This window comes from Dendrobates tinctorius, unplaced genomic scaffold, assembly GCF_039654945.1.
Source record: "Dendrobates tinctorius isolate UK_male_01 unplaced genomic scaffold, ASM3965494v1 ptg000056l, whole genome shotgun sequence".
Taxonomy (NCBI): Eukaryota; Metazoa; Chordata; class Amphibia; order Anura; family Dendrobatidae; genus Dendrobates; species Dendrobates tinctorius.
This window is the reverse complement of record NW_027361724.1, coordinates 6,211,329-6,236,470: the sequence shown is the minus strand read 5'-3', so window position 1 is coordinate 6,236,470 and position 25,142 is coordinate 6,211,329. Positions and strand designations below refer to the sequence as shown.

The window sequence follows — 25,142 nt, the reverse complement described above, 5'->3', positions numbered from 1 at the left end:
ATTATTAATACTTTCAAACTTGTTTCATAGCTGTTCCAGATGCACCTGGGGTACCAGATGCCACTCATGTGACTGGAGACAGCATTACAGTAACATGGACAAGACCAAAATCTGATGGTGGAAATGAAATAAAGCAATATATCTTAGAAAGAAGAGAAAAGAAGAGCTTAAGATGGGTTAAAGTATCCAGCAAGAAACCCATCACTGAGATCAGATACAGAGTAACTGGCCTGGTTGAAGGAAATGAATACGAGTTCCGTGTAATTGCTGAAAATAATGCAGGACTTGGAGAACCAAGTGGAATATCCAGACTGATTAAATGCAAAGAGCCCGTAAATCCACCAAGCGCTCCTAGCATTGTGAAAGTCAGTGACACTACTAGAACATCAGTAAGCCTGGAATGGACAAAGCCAGCATTTGACGGTGGTATGGAAATTATTGGATATATTATTGAAATGTGCAAAGCTGATCTTGGTGAATGGCACAAAGTTAACACAGAAGCCGTAGTAGCCACCAAATTTACTGTCGTGGATCTTGAAACTGGTGAAAACTACAAGTTCAGGGTTTCTGCAGTGAATGGAGCAGGAAAAGGAGACAGCTGTGAAGTTCCTGCTACAGTACAAGCTACTGACAGGCTAACATCTCCAGAAATCGATATTGATGCTAACTTTAAGCAGACACACATTGTAAGAGCTGGGGCGAGCATTCGTCTCTTCATTGCTTTCAAGGGTAGACCTACACCAACTGCTATCTGGACAAAGTCTGATTCTGACCTCAGTGTGAGAGCTGATATTCATACTACAGACTCATTCAGCACCCTGACAGTGGAAGACTGTAACAGATATGATGCCGGCAAGTACACTTTCACCGTAGAAAACAACAGTGGCACCAAGTCTATCACATTTACTGTGAAGGTGTTAGACTCCCCTGGACCACCAGGCCCAATTACATTCAAGGATGTGACAAGGGGATCTATTACTTTGCTATGGGATGCTCCTCTTAATGATGGAGGTGCACGTATTCACCACTATGTAGTGCAAAGACGTGAAGCAAGCCGTCGCAGCTGGCAAGTAGTCAGTGAAAAGTGCTCTAGGCAGATAATTAAGGTTACAGAGCTTCTAGAAGGTCAACCATACTACTTCCGCATTGCAGCAGAAAATGAATATGGTCTAGGGGAGGCTTTTGAAACACCAGAGCCCATTGTCGCTACAGAAGAGCCAGCACCACCAAAGAGATTAGACATCATAGATACAAGCAAGTCATCTGTAACATTAGCTTGGCTAAAACCCGAGCATGATGGCGGAAGCCGTATATCCTCCTACCTCATTGAAATGAAACAGAAGGGATCAGATCACTGGATCGAGGCTGGTCAAACAAAACTTTTAACGCTGATAGTTGACAATCTCATAGAAAATACTGAATATGAGTTCCGTGTTCGTGCCAAGAATGATGCAGGATACAGTGAACCAAGAGAAGCATTTTCATCTGTGATTATTAAAGAACCTCAAATTGAGCCAACTGCTGATTTGAGTGGCATCACCAGGCAACTTATTACTTGCAAAGCCGGCAGCAATTTCACAATTGACATACCATTCAGTGGCCGTCCAGTACCAAAGGTTACCTGGAAATTGGAAGAAATGAGACTTAAAGAAACTGACAGAGTAGCCATTAAGACAACAAAAGACAGAACAACTCTGACTGTCAAGGACAGTATGAGAGGTGACTCTGGAAGATACTACCTGACCCTTGAAAATACTGCTGGTGTGAAAACATTCACTGTGACAGTAATAGTGATTGGAAGACCAGGTTCTGTCACCGGACCTATTGAAGTGTCCTCTGTGTCTGCTGAATCATGTGTATTGACTTGGGCTGAACCTGAAGATAATGGTGGAACAGACATCACAAACTATATAGTTGAGAAACGTGAATCTGGTACCACATCCTGGCAGCTTGTTAACTCCAGTGTAAAACGTACACAGATCAAAGTTACCCACCTTACCAAATACATGGAATATACCTTCCGCATCAGTGCGGAAAACAGGTTTGGTGTCAGCAAGCCTCTTGAATCTACACCTATTGTTGCTGAACATCCTTTCGGTAAGCTAACATTTTTGATTTGACACTTATCTTCATGTAGCATAGTAAAAGTGTGCACAGTAATATAACACAATATTCTTGAATTTCTTTTAATTAGTACCACCAAGCCCACCAACAAGACCAGAAGTGTATTCTGTTTCTGCTAATGCCATGGGAATCCGGTGGGAGGAACCATATCACGATGGTGGAAGCAAAGTTAGCGGATACTGGGTTGAAAGGAAAGAACGTAACACCATCCTATGGGTGAAGGATAACAAGATCCCATGTTTTGACTGTAATTACAAAGTAATAGGATTGGTGGAAGGTCTGGAGTATCAGTTCAGAGTATATGCTTTGAATGCTGCCGGCATCAGCAAGGCCAGTGAAGCTTCAAGACCTGTAATGGCTCAAAATCCCGTCGGTGAGTGAATTAAAATCAGCCTTTTCATATACTTTTAACTTCTTCATAATATATATTTAGCTGATCTGCTATATTACTATATTGATGGAATTTATTCATGCAAAATAAAATTTCCTTTCAATTCTAACATTGCATACTTGTTTCTGTTTAAAGATCCACCAGGAAGACCAGAGGTAACAGATGTTACCAGATCTTCAGTTGCACTGAGCTGGTCAGCTCCTCTTTACGATGGAGGTAGCAAGATTGTGGGTTACATAGTAGAACGCAAACCATTCAACGAAACTGGAGACGGACGCTGGCTGAAATGTAACTACACTACGGTTTCAGAAAACTTCTTCAATGTTACGGCTCTTAGTGAAGGGGAAGTTTATGACTTCCGTGTACTGGCTAAGAATGCCTCCGGTGTAATAAGTGCTGCATCAAAGCCCACTGGTGCTGTTACTTGCAATGATGAATATTGTGAGTATTTTATTTCCTTTCTAAATTATCCAATAATAAAATATAGTAAAATGGGAAAAAGCAACATATTTCAAAATTACCTTGGTCATTAAAACAATTTTCATTATTTTTTTTTCCCTTAGCACCTCCCAAAGCCGAACTTGATAGTAAGCTACAAGGAGATGTTGTTACCATAAGAGCTGGTTCTGATCTTGTACTTGACGCATCTATTGGTGGTAAACCCGAACCCAAAGTCTTCTGGTTAAAGGGAGACAAAGAACTGGAACTCTGCGAAAAGATCTCTTTACAGTATACAAGCAAACGCGCCCTGGCAGTTGTCAAGTTCTGTGACAGAAGTGATACTGGAAAATATACTTTGACAGTTAAGAATGCAAGTGGCACAAAATCTGTTTCTGTGCTCGTTAAAGTACTTGGTAAGTCAGCTCATACCATTGAACAAGATCACAATTTATAGGAAGAGTTGAGTAATAATCAAATATTGTTATTTTATTTTTTAGACTCTCCAGGTCCTTGCGCAGGCAAAATTAACATCAGTAGAGTTACTGAAGAGAAATGTACCCTTTCATGGAGTCCACCACAAGAAGATGGAGGTGCTCAAATCACTCACTATATTATTGAACGTCGTGAAACCAGCCGTCTTAACTGGGCGATTGTTGAACCTGAGTGCCAGACTCTTTCATGCAGTGCGACAAGGATGATAAAGAACAATGAATATATATTCCGTATAAGGGCAGTTAACAAATATGGACCAGGTCTCCCAGTTGAGTCCGAACCTGTTGTTGCAAGAAATTCATTCAGTAAGTACAATATTCCAATTTCATTAATTATCGGAAAGTGAAGATATTTGTTTTGCAAAATATCTAATATTTCATATTATTACAGCTATTCCATCACCACCGGGTGCACCTGAAGTTGTTGGAGTCAGCAAGGACCATGTTATTATTCAATGGCTGAAACCAGAATCAGATGGCGGTAGCGAAATCAGTACTTACATTGTAGACAAAAGAGAGAAGAAGAGTGTGAGATGGACAAGAGTGAACAGAGATTACACCATTTATGACACACGCTTGAAGATCACTGGCTTATTAGAAGGAAGTGAATACCAATTCCGTGTTAGTGCGGTTAATGCAGCAGGAAATAGTGAGCCCAGTGAATCATCTCCATACGTCCAGTGCAGAGATCCTACCTGTAAGTTTTAAAGAGATGTTATAAAACCATTGAAATAAAATAGTAGGGCATTTATCAGAGTATATATAATAATAATGGATATAAAATAAAAGAGTAAATTAGATATTTAAAGTATTGTGTCTGGAAACAAGTACCTTATGAAGAAATTGAATAGTTGTTTAGAAGTCATTAGAAGTTACTATGAAAACTTCAAGATATGAGATACAACACTTGCAAATTTGTGCAATGCTGTTAAAAATGCTTGTTTTTCTATTCTTCTAGACACCCCAGCTGCCCCATCTGTTCCAAGAGTTGTGGACACCACTAAACAGAGTATCAGCTTGGCATGGTCTAAGCCTTTGTATGATGGAGGCTCTGACATTTTAGGTTACGTTCTTGAGATGCAAGAAGAAGGTAGCGACCAATGGTACAGGCCACACACTACTGCCGTCCTGAGAAACCCTGAATTTACAATCACAGGTTTAAAGACAAGCCATAAGTATCGCTTCAGAGTTGCAGCTACAAATACTAATGGCTCAAGTGAATTTAGTGAATCAACCGCTGAAATTGAGCCAGTTGAGAGAATAGGTAATGTATAGAAAGAAAGAATTCAATCTTTCTGAATATTTCATGCATATTTGGTACTATGTATTAATTGCAAGTGTTTTCTCTTCAGAAATCCCTGACTTGGAGCTTGCAGATGACCTTAAAAAGATTGTTACTGTCAGAGCCGGTGGCTCTTTACGTCTTATGGTATCTGTGTTTGGAAGACCATCTCCAACAATCTCATGGAGAAAAGAAGGTGTTGATCTTGCAAGCCGAGCTATAATTGACATTACTGACAGCTATACCTTACTTGTAATTGAGAAGGTGAACAGATATGATGCTGGAAAATACATTATCGAAGCTGTAAATCAATCTGGAAAGAAATCGGCAACAGTTGTAGTCAAAGTTTATGGTAAGACACAGAGCCTGTGCCATCGCAAAGTAATTTATTTGTAATTGGATGCACAATTAATAACATATATGCTTATCAATGCATCATGCTTCTTTCAGATTCTCCAGGCCCTTGTGCCTCAGTAAAGGTAAAAGAAGTCTCCAGAGAGTCTGTCACAATCACTTGGGATGTGCCAAAACTGGATGGCGGAGCCCCAGTTAATAACTACATCATTGAAAGACGTGAAGCCGCCATGAGAGCCTTCAAGACAGTAACCACAAAATGCAACAAGACAATTTACAGAGTTTCAGGCTTGACTGAAGGTTTGATGTACTACTTTAGAGTTTTGCCAGAGAACATTTATGGCATTGGTGAAGCCTGTGAAACATCTGATGCAGTATTAGTTTCTGAAGTTCCAATGGTGCCACAAAAACTGGAGATTGCAGATGTTACTAAATCTACAGTATCACTGGTATGGGAGAAACCTCTCCACGATGGCGGTAGCAGACTAACCGGCTACGTTATTGAAGCTTGCAGAGCTGGAACAGATAAATGGATGAAAGTTGCAACTCTGAAACCAACAGTACTTGATTACGTTGTTACATCGCTTAATGAAGGTGAACAATATCTGTTCAGAGTCAAAGCACAAAACCAAAAAGGTGTCTCTGAACCACAGGAGATTGTAACTGCAGTGATGGTTCAAGACCAGAAAGGTAAAAACTATAATTCCACATGTACATTCATAGCTTCTACTTTTATTTATGATCTTGTGCAAGTTTTGTGACTTTTCATGTATCTCTTTGTAGTACTGCCTTCCATTGATCTAGCTGGAATACCTCAGAAGACTATACATGTACCATGTGGCAGACCAATCGAACTTGCATTACCCATTCATGGCCGTCCTCCTCCAGCAGCAACATGGTTCTTTGCAGGAACCAGGATAAAGGAGGTTGATCGTGTTAAAATTGAAACTGTAAACAAAGTAGCCAAACTAACCATTCGCGAGACTACTATCAATGATACTGGAGATTATACGCTTGAAGTTAAAAATACAACTGGAACAGTCTCTGAAGTAATTAAAGTTATAATTCTTGGTAAGTGTTGTACTTTCAATTTTTATTCAAAAAGAAAAAAAAAACAATATTATTTTGAGGAAATAATTACCATATTTTTGTTTTTTCCTTGGCAACAGACAAACCTGGACCACCTATTGGACCAATTTCTATTGATGAAATTGATGCCACATCAGTAACAATTTCATGGGAACCACCAGTGATGGACGGCGGTGCTACAATTAGCGGCTATGTTGTGGAACAACGGGATGCTCACCGTCCTGGATGGTTACCGGTTTCTGAGTCTGTCACAAGAACAATGTACAAATTCACAAGACTCATTGAAGGCACTGAATATGTATTCAGAGTGGCAGCTACAAATCGCTTTGGTATTGGTTCCTATTTACAATCTGAAGTTGTGGAATGCAAGAGCAGAATAAGTAAGTACAAGCTATACATCCTGTACATGCACTAGAGATGATAATTTATTTTCTTGGATTACTGTTTAAGATTAAAACCTGTCAATCTAATATGGGCACTAGACTATGTGATGGAGGATATGTATGATGGGTATATGGGCACGGGACTATGGGATGGAGGATATGTATGATGTGTATATGGGCACAGGACTATGGGATGGCGGATATGTATGATGGGTATATGGGCACGGGACTATGGGATGGTGGATATGTATGATGGGTATATGGGCACGGAACTATGGGATGGAGGATATGTATGATGGGTATATGGGCATGGGACTATGAAATGGAGGATATGTATGATGGGTATATGGGCACTCGACTATGGGATGGCGAATATGTATGATGGGTATATGGGCATGGGACTATGGGATGGCGAATATGTATGATGGGTATATGGGCATGGGACTATGGGATGGTGGATATGTATGATGGGTATATGGGCACGGGACTATGGGATGGAGGATATGTATGATGGGTATATGGGCATGGGACTATGGGATGGCGGATATGTATGATGTGTATATGGGCAAGGGATTATGGGATGGAGGATATGTATGATGGGTATATGGGCATGGGACTATGAGATGGAGGATATGTATGATGGGTATATGGGCACTCGACTATGGGATGGCGAATATGTATGATGGGTATATGGGCATGGGACTATGGGATGAAGAATATGTATGATGGGTATATGGGCATGGGACTATGGGATGGCGAATATGTATGATGGGTATATGGGCATGGGACTATGGGATGGTGGATATGTATGATGGGTATATGGGCACGGGACTATGGGATGGAGGATATGTATGATGGGTATATGGGCATGGGACTATGGAATGGCGGATATGTATGATGTGTATATGGGCAAGGGATTATGGGATGGAGGATATGTATGATGGGTATATGGGCATGGGACTATGAGATGAAGGATGTGTGATGGGTATATGGGCACTCGACTATGGGATGGCGAATATGTATGATGGGTATATGGGCATGGGACTATGGGATGAAGAATATGTATGATGGGTATATGGGCATGGGACTATGGGATGAAGAATATGTATGATGGGTATATGGGCACGGGACTATGGGATGGAGGATATGTATGATGGGTATATGGGCACGGGCCTATGGGATGGTGGATATGTATGATGGGTATATGGGCATGGGACTATGGGATGGAGGATAATTATAATTTGTTATAACTAACCACAGTTAGTACCTATGCCCGGGCAGCGCCGGGCTCTTCAGCTAGTTAATTAATAAAGATGCACTAAACAAGCAGATAAGTAATTCTTCTAGTGACACAAATTAATTTTAGCCATATCCCCAATTGCCAAATGACTATTGGTATCTGTTATCTTATTTCAGGTTATCCCGGACCACCAGAGACTCCACAGGTGTTTGACGTGTCACGTGATGGTATGACCCTAACTTGGAACCCTCCAGATGAAGATGGTGGATCACAGGTCATTGGTTATATTGTAGAACGTAAAGAAGTCAGAGCTGATCGATGGGTTCGTGCCAATAAAGTGCCTGTGACAATGACACGCTACCGGTCTACTGGACTTATTGAAGGCTTGGAATATGAACATCGTATTACAGCTATAAATGCAAGAGGCATTGGAAAACCAAGCCGATCCTCCAAACCTGCAGTTGCCATGGATCCAATAGGTATATTAAGCAAAAATATACTTTTTTTAAATTTGATTTGTAGTTAATTCATTAGAAATAAGTGTTTGTATATGATTTGTGAATACAAGGTTATGCATAGACCTCCAGAGCAAGAGAAAATCTTTGGGGTAGAACTCCACCCTGCCTAGTAGAGGAGGATTTCAAGCAGGACATCCTCAATTGTGGAGACATGAGGGTCAGTGGGTGCTGTCGTCCACTGGCCTGGCTGTCTTTAGAAAGACCCCATGGACCAGGGCTCATCTCACTGAACACTCGTACTCCTTCTCTGTATAGGTCGGGATGGATATTACTCAGACAGCACAGGGTAAGGGTAACACAGTGTGCCAATACTTTATTGGATCGCCAACAGTCAATAACATACAGTATAGTCCCAGCAACATGGTGCAAATGACAGTCTGCCCCTTCCGCTGGCTTGCCAGAAGTTAGAACATCTGCAACTTCAGGGCCAACTACCCCAACCAGTGGGAACCTGTTTTTGGTGGACACCCACAGAGAGAAGGTAGCGCCCAGCTTAGCAAGCTGACAGGGTTCATTAAGGTGTGTGGCCAGGCGACCCAATTGCCCCAACCTGGGGTCTCCAAATGTCTCCATGGGTTCAGTGATGGGCAGTGGATCAAATCTGCTTTCCTCTGATTCGGTTAGAGCTATGGTGCTATGGCTGCTGTCCTCTGGAGTCTCTGGAAACAGAGGCATATCTCCCTTTTGTAGTTCACAACACTTATTCAGGCATTTTCCACAGGTTTGGGGACCCACTGTTCAATTAACCTGTGTATTTTATCCTTCAATGTTTGCAGAACAACAAGATGCATGGACTGATAAAATAGGTAGTAAACAGGCATTCACCAAATTAACAAACATCAATTGTTCAACTATCCTGCGTGTTTCTCCCTCAAGGATAGCAGAACAGTAAGCTGCAAGGACTGATACAGGTAGTCATCAACCACTCAACAAATATCAATTCAACTTTCAACACGAGTCACCAATCAGACTCATATGAACAATAGCTCATGTCCCTAGGTCTACTGAATATTAAGTCTGGCATAGTTAAGAATAAACATGATGTCACAACAATCATATGTCATAATAGATTAATCATATACTGACATATTTTAAACTGTGATTTACAGCTCCTCCTGAGAAGCCTCAGAATCCAAGAGTTACTGATACAACAAGAACATCTGTTTCATTGGCATGGAGTCCACCTGAAGAGGAGGGAGGCTCTAAAGTCACTGGTTACTTAATTGAAATGCAAAAGGTTGATCAATATGAATGGACTAAATGCAACACAACACCAACTAAAATCTGTGAATATACCCTTACTCACTTACCACAAGGAGCAGAGTACAGGTTCCGTGTTATGGCATGCAATGCTGGAGGACCTGGAGAGCCAGCAGATGTCCCAGGAACAGTTAAGATCACGGAAATGCTTGGTAAGACATTGAGAAAACAAGAATATGAAATCAGATATTTGTAAATGGTTTGCATAATTAATCATTTTTGTTTTACAGCATATCCTGATTATGAATTGGATGAAAAATACCAAGAAGGCCTTGTTATAAGACAAGGTAGTGCAATAAGAATAACTATACCAATAAAAGGTAAACCCATCCCAGTATGTAAATGGACCAAGGAAGGTCGGGATGTAAGCAACCGAGCAATGATCGCAACTTCTGAGACACACACTGAACTTGTCATCAAAGATGCTGTAAGAGAGGACTCAGGAACATATGACTTGTTCCTTGAGAATAAATGTGGCAAAAAGGCTGTTTACATTAAGGTCAAAGTTATTGGAAGTCCAGATACTCCAGAAGGTCCTCTGGAATATGATGACATCCAGTCACGCTCTGTGAGAGTAAGTTGGAGAGAACCTGCTGACGATGGTGGCTCAGATATTCTTGGCTATATTGTTGAAAGACGAGAAGTACCAAAGACTGCTTGGTATACAGTTGATTCACGTGTGAAAGCAACATCTTTAGTTGTTAAAGGACTCAAAGAAAATGTTGAATATCATTTCCGTGTTTCATGTGAAAATCAGTTTGGTATAAGTCGTCCACTAAAATCAGAAGAACCTGCTGTACCAAAGACACAACTGAGTAAGTATTAATCGTCCCCATTGCTGAAAATATAGAAGTTGTAAAATATGTTGATAATAGTTATATTACAATATTATAGTGTGCATGTGTTAACTATGCAATTATCAAATCGCAGATGTACCAGAAGCTCCAAGCAACCCACCAGAAATTATGGATATCACAAAGAGCTGTGTCAGCCTATCTTGGTCTCGACCTAGAGATGATGGCGGTTCTCGAGTAACAGGATACTATATTGACCGCAAAGAGACAACCACAGATAAATGGGTTAGACATAATAAGACCCAAATTACTACAACTATGTATACCATCACAGGACTTGTCCCAGATGCTGAATATCAGTTCCGCATTGTTGCTCAAAATGATATAGGACTGAGCGAGTCAAGCCCAGCATCTGACTCAGTTATTTGTAAAGATCCATTTGGTAAGTGGTTAAATTACTTGACAACATGTTATAGCGTAATAAGTACAAATGTGTTGTGTTGACAATGTAATGATTATCTTTTGTATTTTCCAGACAAACCAAGCCAACCAGGTGACATTGAAGTTACTTCTGTATCGAAAGATAGTATAACAATACAATGGGAAAAACCAGAGTGTGATGGAGGTAAAGATATCCTTGGATACTGGGTTGAATACCGACAGTCTGGAGACAGCGCCTGGAAGAAATGCAATAAAGAACTCATCAAGGACAGACAGTTTACTATGGGTGGTCTACTGGAAGCTACTGAATATGAATTCAGAGTATCTGCAGAAAATGAAACTGGAATTAGCCGACCTCGTAGAACAGCAATGGCTGTGAGAACTAAACTTACCTGTAAGTTTCACCTTAACGTTTTTTTCCTTACAGAGATAAACAAATTTTTATTGAAACAAGTGAATGTAATTTATCAAGTTACTAATTTTATTTTTACAATTTTTTTTACACAGCTGGAGAAGCTCCTGGTCTACGTCAAGAAATAAAAGAAGTCACAACCAAACTAGGTGAAAGTGCCAAACTAACCTGCCAAATAGTTGGTAGACCATTGCCTGACATCAAATGGTACCGCTTTGGCAAAGAATTGGTGCAAAGCCGCAAGTACAAAATGTCTTCAGATGGACGTAATCACACACTGACTGTATTGACTGAAGAGCAGGAAGATGAAGGACTCTACACTTGTATTGCAGTTAATGATGCTGGGGAAATTGAAACAAGTGGCAAACTACTTTTGGAAGCCAGTCCACAGTTCCATCCTGGATTCCCTCTGAAGGAGAAATATTATGCAGGAGTAGGCACAACTCTTCGCCTTCATGTGGCATATATTGGACGCCCTGTGCCAGCCATTACATGGTTCTTTGGCAAAAAACCATTGAAATCTTCTGAAAATATCACCATTGAGAATACTGAACATTATACCCACCTTGTCATTAAGAATGTGCAGCACAAGACTCATGCTGGCAAATACAAGGTGCAACTAAGCAACATATTTGGAACAGTTGATACAGTACTTAATGTTGATATACAAGGTACAGCATTGCTTAATAACTCAAGGGTTTTACTTCAACATTTTTCAGTTTTTCGTGTGCCAAATTAACTTCAAAATGTTTTTTTGTCCTCAGATAAACCAGATAAGCCCACAGGTCCAATCGTTGTCGATGCGTTACTGAAAAATTCAGTTGTAATCAGCTGGAAGCCACCAGAAGATGATGGTGGATCTATGGTGACTAACTATGTAGTGGAACGCAGAGAAGCTAAGGAAGGGGAAGAATGGCAGCTAGTGTCTTCCGCAATTTCTGGAACTACCTGCCGCATTGTTAATCTCAATGAAAATGCCGGCTATTACTTCCGTGTTTCTGCTCAAAACTTATATGGCATCAGTGAATCTTTGGAGATACCATCTATTGTTATAATCAAGAGTCCATTTGGTGAGTAAAGTTGCAATAATAGGTGCAAAAGACATAAAGCATGTGGAAGCAACTTACTATTAAGAGTAGAATTCTGTAACTAAAGTATTATGAATTTAAATTGCAGAGAAACCAGGAGCCCCAGTTAAACCAGCCGTTACAGCCATCACAAAGGATTCATGTGTTGTGTCCTGGAAACCACCAGCCAGCGATGGAGGTGCGAAGATTACAAATTACTTCCTTGAGAAACGTGAGAAGAAGCAGAACAAATGGATTTCTGTGACCACGGAGGAAATTCATGAAACAGTATACGCTGTTAAGGGTCTCATTGAAGAGCTCGAATATGAGTTCCGTGTTAAATGTGAAAATCTTGGAGGCGAAAGTGAATGGAGTGAAATATCTGAACCTATGGTTCCTAAATCTGATGTACCAATCCGTGCTCCACATTTTAAGGAAGAACTGAGAAGCCTAAATGTTAAATACAAGAGCACAGCTACATTTGTCTGCAAAGTTATTGGCCATCCCAAGCCTGTTGTTAAATGGTTTAAACAAGGAAAAGAGATACTTCCAGATGGAGAAAAGGTGAAGCTACAGGAATTCAAGGGTGGATATTATCAGCTTGTTATCACAAATGTCTTTGAAGATGATGCTACAGTTTACCAAGTTAGAGCAACCAATCAAGGAGGGTCTATTTCTGCTACAGCTTCCTTGGATGTGGAAGGTAAACACAGTTTTTAATGATCTTTTGGGGTTAGATATGCACTTTTGTTTTTTATCTTTAAGCACTAGTCTAACATTGTCTATTCTCTTTTTTTTTACTTAATGCAGTACCTGCTAAAATTAACCTGCCTAAACATCTGGAAGGAATGGGTGCTGTTCATGCCCTGAGAGGTGAAATCGTCAGTATCAAAATCCCGTTCTCTGGCAAACCAGACCCTGTCATCACATGGCAAAAGGGACAGGATCTTATTGACAACAATGGACAATATCAAGTTATTGTTACCCGGTCATTCACATCACTTGTGTTCTCAAATGGCGTGGAAAGGAAAGATGCTGGCTTTTATGTGGTCTGTGCGAAGAACAGATTTGGAATTGACCAGAAGACAGTAGAGTTAGATGTTGCAGATGTTCCTGACCCACCCAGAGGAGTTAAAATCAGTGATGTTTCAAGAGATTCTGTTAATCTAACTTGGACTGCTCCAGCGACTGACGGTGGAAGTAAAATTACCAGCTATATCATTGAGAAATGTGCCACCACAGCTGAGAGATGGATTCGAGTTGGACAATCTCGTGAAACTCGATATACTGTGGTTAACTTATTTGGCAAAACAAGATATCAGTTCAGAGTAATAGCTGAAAATAAGTTTGGCCAGAGTAAACCATCTGACCCAACAGATCCAGTTGTTACAAAAGAAGACAAAACAAGAATGTTGAATTATGATGATGAAGTCTCAGATATAGAAATCACGAAAAAAGCAGTACACTCTTCCACAAAAGTACTTCATGAAAGATACTCCATTGCTGAAGAGCTTGGACATGGACAGTTTGGAATTGCTCATCGTTGTATTGAAAATGCTTCAAAGAAAACATTCCTTGCCAAGTTTGTAAAAGTTAAGGGTGCTGATCAGGTTGCAGTGAAGAAAGAAATTTCTATACTGAACATTGCTCGCCACAAGAACATCTTGTACCTTCATGAGTCATTTGACAGTCTAGAGGAACTTGTTATGATCTTTGAGTTTATTTCTGGTGTTGACATATTTGAAAGAATCAGTACATCAGGATTTGATCTTAGTGAAATGGAAATTGTTTCATATGTTCGCCAGATCTGTGAAGCTCTTGATTTCCTTCATTCAAACAGTGTTGGAAACTTTGATATTAGACCAGAAAATATCATATATAGAACAAGAAAAAGCTCAAGTATTAGAATAACTGAGTTTGGTCAAGCAAGACAGTTAGTGCCTGGAGAAAGCTTTAGACTTCAGTTCACTTCTCCAGAGTACTACGCACCAGAAGTTCACCAACATGATTTGGTCAGTACTGCAACTGATATGTGGTCTCTTGGTACACTTGTCTATATTCTTCTAAGTGGCCTCAATCCATTTGCTGCTGAAACAAACCAACAGATCATTGAGAACATCATCAATGCTGAATACAACTTTGAAGATGAAGCCTTTAAAGATGTCAGCATGGAAGCACTGGATTTCATAGACCGACTTTTGGTAAAAGAAAGAAAGAGTCGCATGACTGCAGCAGAAGCTCTCGAGCACTCATGGCTGAAACAGAAGACCGAAAAGATTAGCACAAAAGTCATTAAGACATTAAGACACAGACGATATTATCAAAGTTTGATTAAGAAGGAATGGAATTTCGTAGTCTCTGTTGCTCGTATCGCTTGTGGTGGTGCAATAAGATCTCAGAAAGGAGTTACAGTCGCTAAGGTAAAAGTTGCTTCAATTGAAATTGGACCATTGTCTGGACAAATATCACATTCAGTTGGAGAAGAAGGAGGATATGCCAGATTCTTATGCAAGATTGAAAACTATGATCAATCTACAGAAGTTACTTGGTACTTTGGCATCCGTCAGTTAGAAAACAGTGAAAAGTATGAAATCACATATAATGAAGGATTAGCCACCATATACATTAAAGACATCAGAAAATCAGATGATGGCACTTACAGATGTAAAGTAGTCAATGACTATGGTGAGGACAGTTCATATGGAGAACTGTTTGTCAGCGGTGTAAGAGAACAATCTGAGTACTACAGATGCAGAACTGTGAAGAAAGTAAAACGGAGAGTTGATGCCATGAGGCTTTTGCAGAGACCACCTGAGTTCACCTTACCTCTGTTCAATCGTACTGCTTATATCGGTGAAAACATCAGATTTGGAGTTACAATAACAGTCCACCCTGATCCACAAGTAACATGGCTAAAGTCAGGCCAGAAAATCAAACCTGGTGAAGATGAGAAGAAATATACCTTTGAGTCTGACAAAGGATTGTACCAGCTAATCATTAACAATTTGACCACAGATGATGATGCTGAATATACAGTTGTGGCAAAGAACAGATATGGTGAAGACAGCTGCAAAGCAAAGCTTACTGTCATTCCTCATCCAGCAGCAGCAGATAGTACTTTAAGACCAATGTTTAAACGCTTGCTTGCAAATGCTGAGTGTCAAGAGGGACAGTCTGTCCGATTTGAAATTAGAGTTTCTGGTACTCCAAAACCAACACTGGCATGGGAAAAAGATGGTCAGGCTCTGGCACAGGGTCCCAACATTGAAATAGTTCATGAAGGTCTTGATTATTATGTACTTATCATTAGAGACACCCTTCCAGAAGATTCAGGCTACTACAGAGTCACTGCTACAAACAGTGCAGGATCAACAAGCTGTCAAGCATACCTTAAGGTGGAACGCTTGAGATATGTCAAGCATGAATACAAATCCGAGGAGGAGCGTAAAGTACACGTTCAAAAACAGATTGACAAGACTCTAAGACTGGCAGAAATCCTTGCAGGTACTGATTCTGTTCCTCTAAATTCAGTAGCCCAACAGGCTCTAAGAGAAGCTGCTATTTTGTACAAACCAGCTGTAAGCACAAAAACTGTAAAGGGAGAATATGAAATTACAAAAGAAGAAAAGAAGAAAGAAGTAAAAGCTATTCGTATGCCGTATGAAATACCTGAGCCACGAGTACATGCGGTGTCTGCTCTTGAAGAAGATCATGCTATTAAGAAGTTTATACCAATGTCTGACATGAAATGGTACAAGAAATTGAGAGATCAATATGAAATGCCAGAACCACTAGATCGCATTGTCCAGAAACGTCCAAAACGTATTCGTCTTTCAAGATGGGAGCAATTTTATGTAATGCCACTGCCGCGTATCACTGATCAATACAAACCTAAATGGCGCATTCCAAAACTGTCACAGGATGATCTAGAAACTGTCAGGCCTGCTCGTCGTCGTACACCTTCACCAGATTATGAACTTTATTACAGACCAAGAAGACGCTCTCTTGGAGATGTTTCAGATGATGACTTACTTCTTTCAGTTGATGACTACTTGGCTATGAAAAGAGTTGAAGAAGAAAGGCTGCGTTTAGAAGAAGAGCTGGAACTTGGCTTTTCTGCTTCTCCTCCCAGTCGCAGCCCTCCAAGATTTGAACTATCAACTCTTCGGTACACCTCACCAGAAGTTCGTGTAAGCCGAGAGAAGAAAAGTGAAGCAGAAGCCAGGTATGCAAGTTACCGAATCCCTAAAAAAGAGGAAGTAACAACAAGTTATGCAGATCTCCGAGAACGATATGACAGAGCTGTATATAAACCACCCAGACAAAAGCAAAGAATCATTGAAGAAAGAGATGATGAAGAATTACTTCGCCCATACAGCACAACCCAGAGACTTTCTCAGTACACAAGAGACCTTGAATACATGGAGAAAGAAGAAAAAAGTAGACTGCTGGCGAGAAGGGAAAGAGAAATAACTGAAATAACTGATGTTGAAGAAGAAGAGGAAGCAGTTAGCAAAGTCAGCAGAAAGTTTCGTCAAACATCTCCAGAGGTAACAAGATTACTTGGCCGACGAAGGTCACTTTCACCAACTTATATTGAGCTTATGCGTCCTGTGTCAGAACTAATAAGGCCTCGTTCAAAACCAGCTGCACCAGAGAGACGATCTCCTACACCTGAAAGAACAAGGCCTCGGTCACCCAGTCCTGTTTCAAGTGAAAGATCACTTTCGCGTTTTGAAAGAACAGCAAGATTTGATATTTTTTCTAGATATGAATCTATGAAAGCAGCTCTAAAAACACAAAAGACTTCAGAAAGGAAATATGAGGTGTTGACACAACAGCCTTTTACACTGGACAATGCTCCTCGTATAACTTTGAGAATGCGATCACATCGTGTGCCTATTGGACAAAACACTAGATTCATTCTAAATGTGCAGTCAAAACCTACGGGTGAAATTCAATGGTATCACAATGGTACTGAAATTCAGGAGAGCAGTAAGTACCATATTTCCAATGTCAGTGGAGTATTGACTCTCGAAATAATTGACTGCCAACCTGAAGATAGTGGAACATACCGTGCTCTTTGCACAAACTACAAAGGTGAGACTTCTGATTATGCTACACTAGATGTTGCAGGAGGAGATTTTTCCACCTACACACCAAAGAGAAAGGATGAAGTGGTGTCCAGATCTGCTTTCCCAGAGCTTCTTAAATCAGAAGACTATGCAATTTCATCATTCAAGAAAACCTCTGAAATGGAGGCAAGTTCTCAGAGAAGGGAAGTTAGATCACAAATAACTTCTTCAAGAGAATCCAAAGAAACATATGAAGCTTATGCATCTGAAGAGAAGAGAGTCTCAGCTTCAGAAGCAAGAGCACTAGAAGAAAGGGTTGTGCAAAGAAAATTTAAAACTTCAGAGCCTGCAAAAATTCTAACGAAACCACAATCTGTGACAGTGTCTGAAGGTGAGCATGTCAGATTTTCATGTGACTTTGATGGTGAGCCAACGCCAACAGTTACATGGCTGCTTGCTGGACAGTCTATTGTCTCCTCTGCTCGTCACCACATAACTTCATCAAAGTATAGGTCAAGCTTTGAAATTACATCTGTCAAGCTATCTGATGAAGGAAGCTACACCGTAGTGGTTGAAAATTCTGAAGGAAAGCAGGAAGCACACTTCACTTTGACAATTAAACGTTCAAAGGCCACAGAAAAAAGTGTTACCTCCCCACCCCGAGTGAAATCTCCAGAGTCTCACAAAAAGTCTCATGACTCCGTAAAATCACCACGACGAGTGAAGTCTCCTGAACCAGCTGCACCAAAAAAGTCAGCTGGCAAATCACCCGCTGACAAAATGCAGTTACCTGCTGTTACAGCTCCAAAAATTGCCCAAAACCTCAAAGCTGTGGCAAGTCATGAGACAGCAAAACTTTCATGTGTAGTTGAAAGCACGTTGCTTAATGGTAGAGAAGTGTCGTGGTTTAAAAATGGCAAAAAGCTGAGGGAAGATGGTCATTTCAGCTTTCACTACTCCTCTACTGGGACTTATGAGCTGATCATCCACAATATTTCTGAAGAGGACCAAGGTGAATATGTCTGTGAGATTGTTGGGGAAGGAGGTGTGTCCAAAACCAGCCTGCAGTTCGTGGGTCAGACATTTAGAAATGTTTTCTCTCAAGTCTCCAGTGTAATTGAATCCATGAAACCTGTACAGAAAGCTACATCCAAGGCTGTAGTTCATGAGGAAGTTACTAAAACTGATAAGCTCTCAGAAGAAATCAAAATTGTTCACACTGAGACTAAAGCTTCCGTCAGTAATGTCAGTTTTAGTGAAGGTCAGAAGGTCTCCCTGAAGGCCAACATACCTGGAGCATCAAATGTAAAATGGGTACTCAATGGACATGAGCTGAAGAACTCTGAAGACTACAGATATGGAGTATCTGGTAGTAATCAAACTATAACCATCAAAAAACTAGGTGGTAAAGATCAAGGAATCCTTACTTGTGAAGCAAGAACAGATCAAGGAATTGTGAGATGCCAGTTTGACCTGACCTTAGCCGAAGATTTATCAAATGCCCCATCATTTATCTACCAACCCAAATCCCAAAATGCAAATGAAGGTCAGAATGTTATCTTCACATGTGAAATCACAGGAGATCCAACTCCTGACGTTGAGTGGTTTAAAGACAATATACCGGTAAGTAACTTTATTTTGCTATTGAAAATGTAGGATAGAACACACAGAAAGAATCTTTAAACTAAAAGAGCTTTCCCCACAAACAAATTATATCTCCAATTCACATTATTAGCGATAATTCCCTGATCAGTAAGGGTCGCAACACTAGGACTCCCACTGGTCACAAAAATAGGGGTCCTTATGTCCCTTTTACGAATCGAGTAGTGGTGAACATGCATTACCACCATTTGTGACTGTTGGGATATGCAGTTAATTGGTTGCTAAAACTATTGGATATATGTTGCTTTTTGTAGGTCTAGTTTAAACATAAAATCAAAATCTTATGCCCAATGTTTTGGGTAACAAAATACACAGAAGTTAATGCATGATGTGTCCTAGCTAAAATTCTTAGCTTGCCAACCATTGTCTTAAAATGTTTTTTTCTAAATTGTGTCCTTTGTATCATTTTAAGATTTCAGTCTCATCTCACATCAGAGTGTCCCGATCTAAGCATGTATACACACTTGAAATTCAGCAAGCAACTCAGAGAGACAGTGGCAAATACACCATAAAAGCCAAAAATTACCATGGACAGTGTTCTGCGACTGCATCATTAAATGTTCTCCGTAAGTGTTTCACGAGCTTCAATTACTTGGTATTCTTTCTCAAATTAATATATAATAAAGGAAGCAGTGTGTTACTTTTCTGGGAATCCAGGACTGTCTAAATAAATCAAGAATGCTTTGTAAGGGTAGATTTAGGTAGCTAGAAAGGGCCTGAAAAAAGCCCTTGGGTACACAATGTCCTCCTTCGAAATATGAAGTGCAAATTTGATCAGTGCAGAATTTCCTTTGATGTACATTATAACCCTGATTCACCACTGCCTTTACGTACGTTTTTTATCTAGTTTTGTGTGTTATTCGCGTTATGGTTTTTTTTGCACCCTATTTATTATTTTCTATGTATGCCTTTTTTTAAGTCTATTTTATATGCACTCACCAGTTTGTTTTTTTGTTTTCCAGTTTGTGAGCGTAGTTAAATGTATTCAAGATGTTTACGGCTGATTCATCAATTGCAACTTTTTGAAAAGTTGCAGAATTTGGCGCAACTCCATTCTATTCGTCCTCTGGTGTAGTTTTATGCATGGTTCCCAATAGTCACATCTTTTTCACAACATATTGAAAAAAATGCAACTTTTTGCTCAAAAACGTTGTAATTGATAGGAAAGAAGTTTTTTCTTTTTAAGTTGCGCCAAATTCATGAACCGGGTGTGCCATTTTGATTCATTTGGTGTTATAAATGTCAGTGTTTACCACAAGACAAAAAAGAAAAGTGACATAAAAAAAAACATCTGTTCTTAGGAAGCATAGGGTGAGAAATTGCTCTTTGGCTTGTAAAGGTTGGAAAATTTGAAGTAGCGTAGACCTGTCCTTTATGCGATTAACCTCATTAAGTACTGTAAATATTTTATTAATACTTTGTTTTCATAGTTTCTTAAGGTTTTGATAGTTTGGTGATACTGTTAATAAGAGAATAGTTGCTTCCATAGTGTTAAACAAGTTGAGAAACTTCAATTTCCAGTTGTTATTTATCTTGTATTTTTGTTTCTCATAACTTGCCTTTTCTTCATCTTGAAGGTCTTATTGAAGAACCTTCAAAACAGGTTATACTTAAAACTGCCGGTGAAGCTAGCCTCCAAGAAAGCTTTGCCATGCAGGCAATGCACATGTCAGCCTCCAGACAAGAGGCCTCTTTCAGCAGTGTGAGTAGCAGTAGTGTTTCAGAAGCCAAATTTGCAAGTATGTCTTCAATGAAAGAAGCGTCCTTTATGGAAATGCACTCCAGCAGCATGATGGAATCCTCAAGCCTGAGACATATGGAAAGTTCATCCAGCAGGATGCTCTCTGCAGGATACAAAGGTTAGCACACCACAGTTCAATAAACACTTCAGGCCAGATTCATAAAGGTGTTTTTGCCAGTTTTCTGGGGGTAAAAAATACCTTCAAATGTCGCAAAATTTTTGAGCAGCCTAAAGTTGCTACTTTTGGCGTTTTCACACCAGTTTTGGCCAGCTATGCCAAAGTAGGCAGAGCTGGAGAAAGAGGGGACATTGCTAAGCCCTCCCAATAAATTCATGAAAAGTTGTGGTGAACCATTGACTAGAAATTTTACTCGAGTCCTGACTAGAATAGCATTTTTGGCAGAGGAGCACACCACCTGTAAGATGTGCCTAATTAATTAAAGAAGCACTCCCATTAATTTTTTTATTAGCGAATTCTGTTTAAATGCATAAGAAGTATGTGTATATACTTACCGATCGCCATCTTCCTTGGTTCCCAGCACCGCTCCAGTCCTCTTCTCACGAGATGTCTATTCCAACTTGCCGGATCACACTGGGGTTTGTGTGTGGGACAGAAGTTGCTTTTACAATGTTTTTTTATGGAGTCTCATTCTGCCACATGCACTGTAAAAGCCATGTCTGGCTCACATATAAAGCCCAGAGTGATCCGGCAAATCGGAATAAAAGTCAGTGAGTGAGAAGAGGACCACAGCGGCGGTGGAAACCAAGGAAGACAGCGATCGGTGAGTATATTGTTGCACTTGCACTACAACGCAGATACATTTTCACAGGTTTAGCTAATAAATAATGGGAGTGATTGAGTGGCATGCGCATCATAATGTATCAGGCGTCAGCATGCTCATCCTCAAGACCGCCTTGTACAGCGCTAGTCTTAATGAATTTGGCCCTTTAGGTTTTTGGGCTTTTTTTCAGACATTATTATTGTTTTTCTTGGAGATCACGAAGAGAATCTATTATGCTGTGGTAGCAAAACAATCCCGTGTTCTCTGAGTAGTCAATGATAGAGACAAAAAAAATGATGACATTTGTTTAAAATTGTGCTTAGAGCAGACTAAGAAGAAAATATCTATACAATAGTGCCATGTATGATCTGTTCATCTGACTCATGATGAGTGTAGTCCAAATAGAAGCACCATTGCTCTTGACATATTTACCACAATAACACCTGTAGTTTTCTGCAATCACAAAGCAGGATCCATTAAATTGCCCATAAATAATGTGTCGCTAACAGAACCTTACACCAGATTCGGATGGCCGTATGAAAATAAATTAGACAGGACTGGCATTGTGTTCAGCTCCTTACATTTACGTGGAGTAGTCTGATCCATAAAACGAACCTGACAAGTGCATACTGACTGCTGTTCCATGCGAAAAATTGCTGGTGTGAAGAATCACACAAGATATTGTTGGATCAATGTGCTGTCCATTGAGTACATGGGCAGCAGACTGACCAAAAATATAGTTTTCTGAACATAACCTGACCTGCAAACATCAAATTAGCAGTCAATTCTGTTCACGGACCAGCTTGAGGAGATAAGTTGAACAGCAACGTGTTGTTTTCCTGGGAATCCAAGACTGTCTCAATAATATGAGGATGCATGCTTAGGGTGGATTGAGGTAACTAGAAGGAACCTGAAGGAAGCCCTTGAGTACATAACGGCCTCCCTAGAAATATTAAGTTAGATCAGTGGAGGGTTTCCTTTGTTGTACATTATGTCTCTGGCCTTAGGCAGCATAGGGTGAGTGTTTGCTCTTTGACTGACAAAGGTTGGAAAAGTTGAAGAGGAGTAGACCTGTTCTTTATGTAATGGAGATTTTAAACACATCCTTTTTTCTACTCTTCCTCAAAGGGAGTTCACCCAAAATCGAGGCTCTACCATCTGACGTTAGCATCGATGCTGGAAAGGTTCTCACTGTAGCCTGCGCCTTCTCTGGTGAACCCACTCCAGATATCACTTGGTCTCAAGGCGGGCAGACGGTTCCTACTGAAGACCAGAAGGGACGTGTTCACATAGACACCTGTGAAGACCTGACCACTCTCATCATTACAGACGTCAGGAAAAAGGACGGTGGACGTTACACTCTGAATCTTACAAACTCTTTCGGATCGGATTCTGCTTCTGTGAATATTAATGTGCGAACACCTTAAATGATCAACCGTTTACATTCACTTGTATTTTTACAGGTGATTCACTAGGACTGGAAAACCTGATTTGTAAATAGAGAAATATTTTTGTATCTACCTGTATAAGACAAAGTCCATAGATTTACACTATATCTTACTCTTATTTGATTTAAGAGGCTGAAAGATTAATTGACATGCTGTACATACTGTATATAGCCGAGTTGACCGGTTATGGAGTTCTGTACCATATATTTTGTGACGTTTTAAAAAAAACTGCAAAGGAACCGAACGGTGGGCAGGAGAAAGTTTCTTACGGAGCGAATACCTTGCCTACCATTAAACTATGTGCCTCAACATCACGTTGATGTCTAAGTATACCTCAGCAGGTTGAGAAACTCCCTGTTGATGACCTACACCTAAAAGAGGATGCTCTACACGAACTATGCAAACACTACACATTTGAAATAATCGTAAACATTAGGGGTTGTTTGCAACTACCCTCCTGCAAGCAACGCCGTATTGTTTACATTATTTGCGGAAAATCACTGTTTACCGAGACTACTTGTTTCTGAGCAAAGTGCAAGCGGCCAGCGCTTTGTTCAAAAAAATATTTCTCTGCCCTTTTTCTGACATCTCGACTCCCTCAACTTGCTTCACAAAATAAGATCACCTGGCCATACCCTCAACGAGACAAGTTCAGAGACTCGTGTGCAGAATCAGTGGCAAAACTCCATAGAGGTTCATAGGGTGCAGTGATTATATGTGTGTGGTAGAATAGAAAGTATTACATGTCGTGAGAACAGGGCATACAAGCAAAGTACCACAGTTACGAGAAACTGTCGACAAGATCTTTTGAAGCCCTTTACTTTGTTGTAGCACTTCTATGTAGTATTAATTGTGATTGTAAAATTATCTATTAAGGGAACTTCTTGGAGAGATAAGTACATTGATTGCAATAAAGCATGCTATCTGCACCAATAAAATCATGGTCTGGGTATTATTGATTCTTACAGATTGGTTACTTTTATATCTTTATAAACTTAGCAATTGGTCAAGGTTTAGTCTGCGTACTGGCAAAAATAGGTTGTTCAGGGTTTTTAACCCCTTCATGACTTCTGACGTATATGTACGTCATAAGTCATGCCCCTCCTTTTGCAGGCTCTGGCTTTGTGCTCGCATCTTTTCCGGATCTAAATAGCTGTCATGTGCCCATAACAGCCACGGGTGGAATCGCGATCCACCTGCGGCTGTTAACTAGTTAAACGTCGCTGTCAATCTCTGACAGTGGCATTTAACTCTCGCTTACTAGAAGCACGTCCCTTATCCTGACCATCAATGCCCGTCACATGAAAGCAGGGTGCCGATAGGATGACTTGACAACCGGGGGTCTGCAGGAGATCCCCATGCTTGTCATTTACGGATTTTCTATGATTGCTGCCTCGTAGCCGGTGTTCATAGGAGATAATGATTTCTCAAGCCCTGCTATGTGTAGCATGAGTGGTTGGATGACTGCACCTTCAAGTCTCCTAAGGAGACTATTGAAGGCAGTAAAAAGGAAAAAAGAATGTTTTGAAAAATATTTAGAAAAAAATATATAAAAAGTTCAAATCACTCCCCTTTTGCCCCATTCAAAATAAAACAATAAAAATACACATACGGTATTTGGTTTTGCTACATTCAGAAACCCCCGATCTATTGAGATATAAAAACAATTACTCCGATCTAATGAGAAAAAAAATCAAAACACCAGAACTACGTTTTTTTGAATGCCGCAACATTGCAATAAAATGCAATAACGGGTGATCAAAATGTATCTACCCCAAAATGGTATCAATAAAAACATCAGCTCAAAACACAAAAATTAAGACATCACCCAGCACCAGATCCCGAAAAACAAAAATGCTATGGGTCTTGGAAAATGGCGCTTTTTTTTTTTTAACAAACTTTGAAATTTTCCTTCACTACATGAATAAAAAAGAGAGCATGCAGTATTTACTCGTGTATAAGGAGAGTTTTTCAGCACATTTTACTGTGCTGAAAACGCCCCCCTCGGCTATATATGAGTAATTTGTCCCAGAAAGCTGGCGGGGGAGCGGTGGAACAGAGGGTCACAGAGGCAGGAGCCGGCGGCTGTAATAGCGCACAGTGCCAGCCACAGGCTTCCAGCACACATCCTTCTCACCTACCTACAT

General features: G+C 40.2%; 1 protein-coding gene across 1 annotated transcript in view; it reads left to right on the top strand.

Annotated features, from left to right (window-relative positions):
- Positions 1-23,933, top strand: part of TTN (titin) — a 295,687-nt gene extending 271,754 nt beyond the window's left edge. Inside the window, exons 336-358 of the mRNA XM_073577613.1 lie at positions 31-2,097; positions 2,195-2,497; positions 2,651-2,956; positions 3,079-3,369; positions 3,454-3,753; positions 3,839-4,144; positions 4,406-4,711; positions 4,800-5,081; positions 5,180-5,773; positions 5,867-6,154; positions 6,253-6,552; positions 7,972-8,274; positions 9,423-9,725; positions 9,804-10,388; positions 10,504-10,809; positions 10,903-11,202; positions 11,316-11,891; positions 11,985-12,290; positions 12,397-12,990; positions 13,098-18,985; positions 19,437-19,590; positions 20,602-20,883; positions 22,676-23,933. Coding sequence (XP_073433714.1) covers positions 31-2,097; positions 2,195-2,497; positions 2,651-2,956; positions 3,079-3,369; positions 3,454-3,753; positions 3,839-4,144; positions 4,406-4,711; positions 4,800-5,081; positions 5,180-5,773; positions 5,867-6,154; positions 6,253-6,552; positions 7,972-8,274; positions 9,423-9,725; positions 9,804-10,388; positions 10,504-10,809; positions 10,903-11,202; positions 11,316-11,891; positions 11,985-12,290; positions 12,397-12,990; positions 13,098-18,985; positions 19,437-19,590; positions 20,602-20,883; positions 22,676-22,974 — 15,239 coding nt within the window. The 3' untranslated portion in view covers positions 22,975-23,933. The remainder of the gene's footprint in view (positions 1-30; positions 2,098-2,194; positions 2,498-2,650; positions 2,957-3,078; positions 3,370-3,453; positions 3,754-3,838; positions 4,145-4,405; positions 4,712-4,799; positions 5,082-5,179; positions 5,774-5,866; positions 6,155-6,252; positions 6,553-7,971; positions 8,275-9,422; positions 9,726-9,803; positions 10,389-10,503; positions 10,810-10,902; positions 11,203-11,315; positions 11,892-11,984; positions 12,291-12,396; positions 12,991-13,097; positions 18,986-19,436; positions 19,591-20,601; positions 20,884-22,675) is intronic.
- The last annotated feature ends 1,209 nt before the right edge of the window (positions 23,934-25,142 follow it).